We start from the raw sequence: 9,519 nt of genomic DNA, 5'->3' as shown, positions 1-9,519 counted from the left end.
TCTATGGTTGCAACATGAAAAGATGCGAAAAAATAGCTCAATGTAAACATAATATTCGTGAGGAAAAATTCCCATTGCAACATTGAACACATGTTTCATGCAACATTTTCAAAAAATCATCATATGTTGAGTTGGGGTTGAGCTGGTACGGGAAGAAATATTGCAACATGAAAAATTGACAGATGAAACAACAAAATCCAACTATTACAATATCGAAACATCTAAGAAAATCAATCGTGCAACGTTCGTCCGCAACACCCGTGCGCATCTACGGTGCTTGCAACATCCAAGAATCCCTACTGCAACATCGTGAGATACCTATTGCAACATGGCCGCCGCCCGATCCTTCTCGGCTCGGATCTCGCCGGGGTCGGGGAGAGGACCACCGGATCCAGGGGCGTTAGGCGCTCCTGGTTGGTTGAGGACGCCGGAGTGGGGGGAGGGGCGCCGCCAGGGCGGGGGACGAGGTTCCCGGAGTGGAGGAGCGCGCCGCCGCCAGGGTGGACGAGGAGGACGCCGTGGTGGGGGAGCGCGCCGCCGTCGGGGTGGGGGACGAGGCCACCGGAGTGCGGGACAAGCCTGCCAGGGTTGGGGAGCGTGGCGCTGCCGGGATGGATGAAGAATACGTCAGGATAAAAGGTTGAAGAAGAAAAAGGATGTGGAAGAAAAAACGTAGAAACAAATAAGAAACGGAGCGGTGGGGAGCGTCGACCGTCTGGACGGACTGACCGTAGCGTTTCCCAAAATTATTTCCCCCTTCCAGCCCTCCGCGACCCTGCAACCGCGCGGCCCTCCTCACAAGTTCACAACCAACCAATCAACCGGCTTGATCATGCTCCCCACAAGCTATCATCAACCTGTGGCCGTCTTCCACCCGACGATCTTTCCTCTCTTTGTAGCCCTGTGAAACCCCTCGACGTCCGATCCATCGCGGTGCCCGGAGCTCCCGGAAATTGCAGAGCCGCCTTGCTTGCCACCGACTCAAAGCGTACCGCGTACGCCGCCGCGGCGTACGGGGAGCACGAGCCCAGAGAAGCTCCCGGTTTCCCCGCCGTCGAGTCGAAATCCAGAATTCTCCGCCCCGTGCTCGATCCGAGGCTCCGCTGCGCCCACCACTCATGTCGTAGCGACCGAGCCTTTTTAATTGGTCTTTTTTGGTTTTTAATTTTCCCCGAGTTAATCGAGGGGTGTAATTATAAATTTGGGGTCATGGACGTGGTGACGTTCGGCGTGGTGGTGGGCATAGTCGTGCTCCTCTTCGTGCTCGTCCTTGTCGTCACCATCGAGGGCGTCTGCAAGCGCCCCTCCGCCTCCTGACTCCTCCTGATTTCCTTCCCCCACCACAAAACCCCGCGCGAGACCTAGCAATGCGCCGCCGCACCCTCGCCGCCGTCCTGCTCCTCCTGGCGGCCGCCGCGGCCGTGCCCGCCCCCGCCGGCGGGCACTCGGACGCCTCCTGCCCCTTCCATGACCACGGCGGCCACGGCCACGCCGAGCCGCCGCACCACCACCAAGACCACGGCGGGCACGGGCACAGCTGCGGCGGCGGCGCGGACCACGAGCACCACCACCACCATCACCACAGCCACGACGAGATCCGGCGGCTCCTTCCCGAGGAGATGGCCGAGGAGGCGGATCTCGAGCTCGAGTCCTTCGGTTTCGACGAGCACGACCACGCCCACCACCATCACCACCACCACGGCCACCACCACCACCACGACGGCATGGAGACATCGCCCATGGGTTAGGCATTTACGCTCCGATCCTGCTCGATTTTGGGCGCGATTTGATTTACTCCGGGCGATCGAGTGATTTGGGGTTTCGATCGGGCAGGTGTGTGGCTGAGCGCGATGGGGTGCTCGCTGCTGGTCAGCATGGCGTCGCTCATCTGCCTCGTCCTCCTCCCTGTCATCTTCTGTGAGTGCCCCCTTCCTGGCCACTTGCAATCCGGATATTTGCTTGCCCTTCTGCGTAGGCTCTGATTGTTTTTTTTTTCTTTCTGTTTTGCAGTTCAGGGGAAACCGTCAAAGGCCATGGTGGATGCACTTGCAGTGTTTGGGGTAAGTGCAGAATCTGCAGCTGTTAGAAGATTTTGCTAAATCGAGGTAGCAGATCCATATGTCTGCAATCTAGTACTCAATTCTGTGTTATTTGGCTTCTCTCTTCTTCCTAACAAACGCTCAGAGTTACCTAGCCAATCTACATTACAATTGTTCCTGTTACATTCATAGCTTCAGATTAATTTACATTTTCTGAGGTAGGCTTCAACAATTACAAACTAATATACAGTCATAGCATTCACCGAAAGTCACAAACATGAATTATCTGTTATCTGACTTTGTTTCATGTCTTGACAGTTGGCTCTACATTTGAAATCACCGAAAGTAACGAAACATGAACTATCTGTTATAGTACGAATTTGTTTCATGTGTGGACAATTGGCTCTACATTTGAAATGTTGCCTGTAAAATTCTGTCCATGGTGGATGTTAAATAGTTTAGAAAACTTAGCTTGTATTGAATTCCATTCTGAGTTCTTTCCACTCAGATCAGTAGAAGAAAACAGTGCCACACAAGTAGAAAAACACGGATTTGTGTCGTCTGTTTATGGCACATTTTGATTACATAAATTCAGATGTTGTAACAGATCTGTGATGATTGTACTTGTATTAAATGCAAATGGTTGATATGTCCTCTGCCCTTGTTTTGTAAACATCCTTTTCTGGTGGAAGTAACTTGTATCAGCATGTTTTGCAAGTAACTGAAAGTAGAATGCTGTGTGAACGTGCCCCTTTTTGATATTTGAAGAAGTTTATATTCAGAGGAATCAACCATAAGATGGCACCCCTTAATTTTGAGATTATTTAGCTTATTTATGATGTTGTCTCGTGCCAATAGTGTTTGTTGAAATTTCAGTTTATCACTAATTTTTTCAGTTTTTCTACTTTGCTCAGAATCAGCAATGTTACAGCTTATTTGCTTTTCTTGTTTGATTTCAATGTTTCTGCAGGCAGGAGCAATGCTTGGAGATTCATTTCTTCATCAACTACCACATGCTTTTGGTATACCCTTTGATCAATGCTAAGGTCTTTTTTTGGTTCTTTTGTTTTTATTTGTGCTTGGTTCATATATATCTGTTGGCTTGTATTTTTCTAGTCACTGTTTTGTGCTTCCCATCTTAAACATCAATCTCATCAGCTATGATATAAACTGTTTCTGTATCTACTGTAGTTATACCTCTATCACCTATTAGTTTCTCAAGGACATAGAATATTGCCACTCATATTTTCACTGGCAGAGTAGGGTGTCTTGGAGCATTACAGATCGGGTGTATTTTTGCAAAGTTTTGCAAAGGTCCCAGAAAAGTTAGTAAATGAGTAATGATCTATTCACACCAATGTAACTTATGGCCCTAAATCAAGCTGCTTGCAATTTAATATAGAAGCATAGCTCCCAATCATACTTTATCTACTGCCCAATACTCTGTTAAAAGCATAAACCTTTGATTCATCTAGGTGAACCAGTTGGATTATGACCAATTTTTTTCCTACCATTCCTTGCATTATTAAACTGAAGTGTTGAACCTAAAAATGTCATAGTATCGGTATGTTGCTCATGCTAGCATCACATTTTGTGCATTCCTTCAGTTTGGTTCTATCACTCACCTTTTACATATAGCTGCAGTTCTTTTACTTCATTCACCTTAAGCGCGCTTTTTCTCACTTACCTCATTTTTCCATTGCTGCCTAGGTGGAGGGCATTCTCACTCGCATGATCATGAGGGTCATGATCATGCTCATGAGCATGCGCATGCACACTCACTGAAAGATCTTTCTGTGGGATTGTCTATACTATGTGAGTATATCCTACACATGTATGTCTGATAGAGCTTTATTTAGTCCCTTAAAGACACATTAATGTTTTGCAATATGTGGATGCCCCTTTCTTGACTGAGTTTTTACAGACTGTTTCTTTTAACTCGGAAGTATGTTCATGGTCACTGCCTACCAGCTGTGCATGTTAAATCCTCACAGGCACTAATCATTATAGTTCTTAATGACATGAAATTATTCCAAACATTTTATTGCTCAGCAGTCTTTGATCTCTTTCTTTCTCCGTGCATCTAGCTTGCTTGAGCTGTTTTCATTCTCCATGCTTCTAACTTCTAATCTTGTGTTCAACTATTTTATGCAGTTGGCATTGTACTGTTTTTTATCGTTGAGAAGATTGTGAGGTATGTTGAAGACAATTCTCAAAATGGGGTTCATAGCATGGGTCATGGGCACCATCACCACCATAAAAGGCATGATTCCAGTGATAAGGCCAAATTAAATCATCAAAAGAGTGACGGTGATGGAAGTCTTCATGAATCAGAAGCTACTATACGTAAGGTACATCTAATAAACTCTGTTTTGGATGCAAAACTAAAACTGTTTGATATGTTCTGAAGCCACTGGTCCTGAGGTGCTGTATGGTTACTTATGTATTCTTTGTGCAATTCATTTATGTTTGGCAAATAAAAGGAAACAAAAGGACAATAGGAACTTGGAAGTGGCCAAGTTTTTGTGAAAAAAAGCATGGAAGGCAGATGTGCATGTAGGGATGGCAACGGGGCTATCCCCGTTGGGGTCCGGTGGAACGTTCTGCACCCTGAGTAAACAAAATCACCCTGCTCCCCTTCCCCGACATTGCACACGGGGGCAATTTTCCCCCGTCCCCATCCCCGAGCGGGGATCAGACCCCCGACGGGGATCCCAACCCTGAAAAATCCCCGACATTCATAGCTATGGATTTCTTTCTCTGTTCGATCTTAGTGTGCAAAGAAAGCTTTGAAAGAAACATCTCAAGGATTACACAAAAACAGAACACAGACCAATCGCACAGCCATATGTACATCTATACAGTTTGCTAGCCTTCTCAGTTCTCATGGAGCAAACAAAAAGAAAAAGAAAATCCCTGCAATCTTCACACTGACCTCTGGTTGCCTTCAAGACTCACTGTGCAAGGCAATAAATGTCAATCATTCACTGTGCAAGGGCGCAGAGCTCACTGCGCAGCGCGAGCATGCAGCTGCAACCTGTGCGGAGATCGACAGATTGTCACTTCTGTCAGCACTCGCTCGGCGGAGGTGATGCAGGATTCGGAGGAAGCGGACGGATTAGAGGCCGCGAGGATGTCCCAGTCTATGGCGGCGCCGGCGCCGGCGCCGGCACTAGGGAGATTGGGGAGGGGCTGAGGGGAGATGAGATCAACGAACGGCTGTCGCAGCCACGCGCTCGCGTACTCGTGTTCGCGTCATGAGGAAAGAGGGCGGCGGACTGGCGGCTGAGTGACAGGAGGAGACGAGGGGATTGGGAGAGCTAGGGTTAGCAGGTCACTGGCCAAATTTTATATCAGCTTGTGGGCTTGGGCCATATATTCTTTGCTGGGCTGATTTCAGCCTATATCTAATGCACATGCATATGAATTCGAGGCCCTCGATGGGGATCGGGGATGGGGAGCCGGGGAACGTCCCCGCCCCCGCCTCACCCGACAGGGATGAGTTTTGGCCCGCTAAGCTCCCCGTGGGGAGTAAAATCAGCCCATTTACACCCCCTAATAGATGAATTCCCCACCGAGGATCGGGCCCCGTTGCCATCCCTATGTGCATGAAACATTCTGTGAAATCTTACAATTTCATTTTAGAAATCATTGCTTATGTGAACTAAAAAATGCAGACGATATTTGGTTCAGCCAAAAGAAATATGATTCTCAGGCACATTTTATGAGAAAAATGTAGAACAGAGCACCTTATTGAGGCAAAAACCGTGTTAGCAAAGCTAACCAACAGCTCTAAGAAAGTGGGTTGTGTCACAACTGTGGTGCAATTCGATCACTGACAAAACAAGGAATATCAAACTTGCAAAGTGTGTCAGTAAAAGAAATAGTTGAAAGGTAAGGACCACCTATTTTGTAACATTTGGTGACAAGTTAGAAGGAAAAATGTTGGCAGTCAGGTTTCGGTATTTAATGAGTCCATTTCAGTTCTAAAGAAACGTAAAAGTCTTGGTGACACAACTGCTGAACCCATGCATAAATGATGTGTCATGTATGTGGATTACTGGGGAGGGAGGGGAGGGTGGCCGGCGGCCATGGAGGGCCGACGGCGTGGGGGTGTTACTGTTCACGGCATGAACAGTAACCTAGGGGGAGGCACAGGAGGCTAGGAGGCTGTTTTAGATGACCTTAGCAAAAGGTAGGACTGGACTAAGCCCTTTTCCTACTTGATTGAATCCATTGCCCCTCCCATCATATATATGGGGAGGAGGTGCCTTGACTTACAAGCAAATCTAACTTGACTTGAATTACAAGCAAACCTATTTTCTAGACTCTTCCTAAAGACCTAAACCCTAACCTAGACGGACTCTCAGCAGCAGCCGTGCCACAGTACCCGCGGTTACTGTAGCACGCCCCTTTTGTGGGCGCGTTGGGCTTGTTGGACCATGTGCTGACCCTGTTGGGCCGGCCCCAAGGCCCAAGCACCCTAGATACATGACATGATGCCTTATTGCCCATTTTTCCTTACCTGATTTCTCCTTAATATACTTCTCATATAATTATTTTTATACATTTTCCCCTCCAGAAGCTGTCCATTGTTTGCAGCAAGCTTTCAGTATACGCATGTTAATATAGTAGATTCCATTTAACAGAAATTCATTGGTGTCCTTGGGTTCTGATGCCCCCTGCAGCATAAATATAGGTAACCCAGCATGTTGCCGTGTTTCAAAAAATCATGTATTTAGTATACACAAAGTTACATAGACCTGCGAAAAATTCAATCTCAAATTCATCTTGGATTCAAATAAAACAAGTGTCAGCACATGATGAACAATGTCAGATTGACTTCTTGTCTATTTTGTTTCTTGACATCTAGTCATCTAGAACGAATTTGAAACTGAATTGTTGCAGCTATATATAACTTTATGTTTACTACATACTTGATGTTTTGACAAATTTTCGAAACACTGCAACATGATAAATTCACAATTGGGGACACCTGCACCCCTGGATATGAAGTCTTCACTATTTTATCTCTGGAGCTCGTAGGCAGGATATTATGCATTTATGCAATTAGTATACTATTTGTTTTACAGTTTTTATGGCATATCTATATTTTACCACTCAGTGGGGCTAATGCATGAGTCACACCTCGCGGTGCTAAGAAAATGAGAATTTCTCTCACCAAGCAGGAATCTTTTTTGGCTATAGAATGCAGGTTTTTAACACTGTGCTTTGTGCCGAACTACCTAGGTTCACTAAGCATAAGAGAAGTGTAGGATAAGGATCTAAAATCAGAAGTTTTATTGCATCTTATTGGAAAATGTTAATTGTATACTTGATAGTATATGAAAATTATATGTGATGTGCATTTTAGGATCCATGACCCACTTATGAACTTGATGTGACTGTAATGAACAGAGGAGCTCTTCTGGCAGTACCAAGGCCACTGATGGAGAGCCTGCTAATTCTGAAAATCATCCTGCCCCTGACAAAGCATTATCAAGTGATGTTTCGTCTACTTCAAACTCTAACTTGGTGTTTGGCTACCTTAACCTTTTCTCAGATGGTGTTGTAAGTCTATTACCCGAACCATGTTTCGTGTTTCACTCATGCACATGTTTGTATGTTAGATTTTCTGTACTTCTTGCCAGCTTGGATTTTAATGGAAGTTCATGTGAATGATTCAGCATAACTTCACCGATGGGATGGCTCTTGGGAGTGCTTTTTTGCTCCAGGGTTCTGTTGGTGGCTGGTCCAGGACTTTATTTCTGCTTGCACATGAACTTCCCCAAGAGGTTATCTTCATCATCAAATTGATTTAAATATCACTATTGTACTTCTAGTTTGACTTTCCTGATGCATTCTAATTGTACTTTCTGGTAGTGTCACACGGTACTAGTGCTGACATTTAGGCAACATCTGACAAAACTAGGTCATGCTAGAATACTATTATGGAGCTATTATGCGATTAGATAATATCTATTAAAGTGCCACCATTTAATATTTTCTGGTTTCTACACTACATTAGAACAGCTTGTTAGATGATCACCTCAAAATTTTAGTAGATGCTTGATCCAAAACTTCCTACCGCCATGTGTTTCCTTGGTAGAACAGTATTACTTGTTGATGGTGAACTTTTGTTCCTCTTTTGTTAAGGTTGGAGATTTTGGAATCCTTGTGCGATCAGGGTTCTCAGTATCTAAGGCCCTATTTTTCAATTTTCTCTCGGCGTTGGTTGCTCTTGCTGGAACAGCACTAGTGAGTTCTTATCCCTTCCTTCCGACTCCCAAATGAAAAAAAGACACTATAGATTTGGATGTCTTATTCTACTGCATTTGCAGGCATTATCGTTGGGAAAAGACCCTGGACATTCTTCTTTGATTGAGGTATATGCTCTTTCTACAGAACTTGAAAGAAATGAATTACTGATGAATTCTTGATTAGCTGTTGACATGTCTCATTGCTGGACCTAATTCCCTACCCTGCCCTTTGAACTGACATTTTTTACAGGGCTTCACTGCTGGTGGTTTCATTTACATTGCTGTCGCGGGAGTCCTCCCGCAGATGAACGACCAGAAAACAACCCTTAAAAGCTCAGTAGTTCAGCTGATTTCCCTGGCAATGGGGATGCTGGTCGCTCTAGGCATTTCTCTGGTAGAATGATCTGAATCTCCGTTTAACCAGTTGCAGCTTTAGATCGAACCGCGTTGCTCCAATCCGGTATAATTCTTGAACAGTTCCAGCCTGGAAGATGGGGGCTAAGGGGGTGTTTGTTTCTATAGGACCTCCTAAAATTCCTATCACATCAAATGTTTGATACTAATTACTAATTATAAAACCAATTGCACAGATGGAGACTAATTTACGAGACGAATCTATTAAGCCTAATTAGTCCATGATTTGACAATATGATGCTACAGTAAAGATGTGCTAATGATGGATTAATTAGTAAACATGTGCTAATGATGGATTAATTAGGTTTAATAGATTCATTAATTAGGCTTAATAGATTCGTCTTAATTAGTAAACATGTGCTAATGATGGATTAATTAGGTTTAATAGATTCATTAATTAGGCTTAATAGATTCGTCTTGTGAATTAACCTCCATCTATGTAATTAGTTTAATAATTAACTCATATTTAGTTCTCCTAATTAACGTTCGAATATTTGATGTGATATGAATTTTAGTCCGGACTAAAGAACCAAACACCTCCTAAATCTGAAAACTTCATAGAAATTTTGACATCTGATTATAGATTCGTCTGCATGGTTGGTAGGTTCTTTTTTATAGGAGAAACACAGAGCATAATAAATCACAACAGGGTGACAATCAGGCAATCCTTGGCAACTACCCCCTGAAGACAGTTCGGAGTGCAGTTCCGCCAAGTAGTTAAAACTTAAAAGGCACCCCCCGGCTGTATACCAACTAAATTCTGCACTTTCTTTGGTGCCGACTGACCCATGCCGACTCAAGACATG

General features: G+C 44.6%; 1 protein-coding gene across 1 annotated transcript; it reads left to right on the top strand.

The window, feature by feature from the left end:
• The first annotated feature begins 787 nt into the window (after positions 1-787).
• LOC117861080 (IAA-alanine resistance protein 1) lies at positions 788-8,888 on the top strand. The gene is made up of 11 exons (XM_034744549.2): positions 788-1,743; positions 1,834-1,917; positions 2,011-2,060; positions 3,010-3,061; positions 3,750-3,854; positions 4,194-4,390; positions 7,458-7,610; positions 7,727-7,834; positions 8,196-8,297; positions 8,381-8,425; positions 8,550-8,888. The coding sequence occupies exons 1-11, from the start codon at positions 1,368-1,370 to the stop codon at positions 8,700-8,702; spliced, it is 1,425 nt and encodes a 474-aa protein (XP_034600440.1). The 5' UTR covers positions 788-1,367; the 3' UTR covers positions 8,703-8,888.
• Positions 8,889-9,519: the final 631 nt, after the last annotated feature.

The sequence above is a fragment of the Setaria viridis genome, chromosome 6 (assembly GCF_005286985.2).
Source record: "Setaria viridis chromosome 6, Setaria_viridis_v4.0, whole genome shotgun sequence".
NCBI classification, from domain to species: domain Eukaryota; kingdom Viridiplantae; phylum Streptophyta; class Magnoliopsida; order Poales; family Poaceae; genus Setaria; species Setaria viridis.
This window is presented reverse-complemented; position numbering and strand designations above follow the sequence as displayed.

What these genes read in the sequence shown, in the direction of transcription:
- LOC117861080 (XM_034744549.2), top strand. Translation starts at nt 1,368, where the DNA reads ATGCGCCGCCGCACCCTCGCCGCCGTCCTGCTCCTCCTGGCGGCCGCC. An exon ending in ATGCACTTGCAGTGTTTGGG is followed by an intron (nt 2,061 to 3,009) that starts GTAAGTGCAGAA and finishes ATGTTTCTGCAG; the next exon opens with GCAGGAGCAATGCTTGGAGA. An exon ending in ACCTTTTCTCAGATGGTGTT is followed by an intron (nt 7,611 to 7,726) that starts GTAAGTCTATTA and finishes TGAATGATTCAG; the next exon opens with CATAACTTCACCGATGGGAT.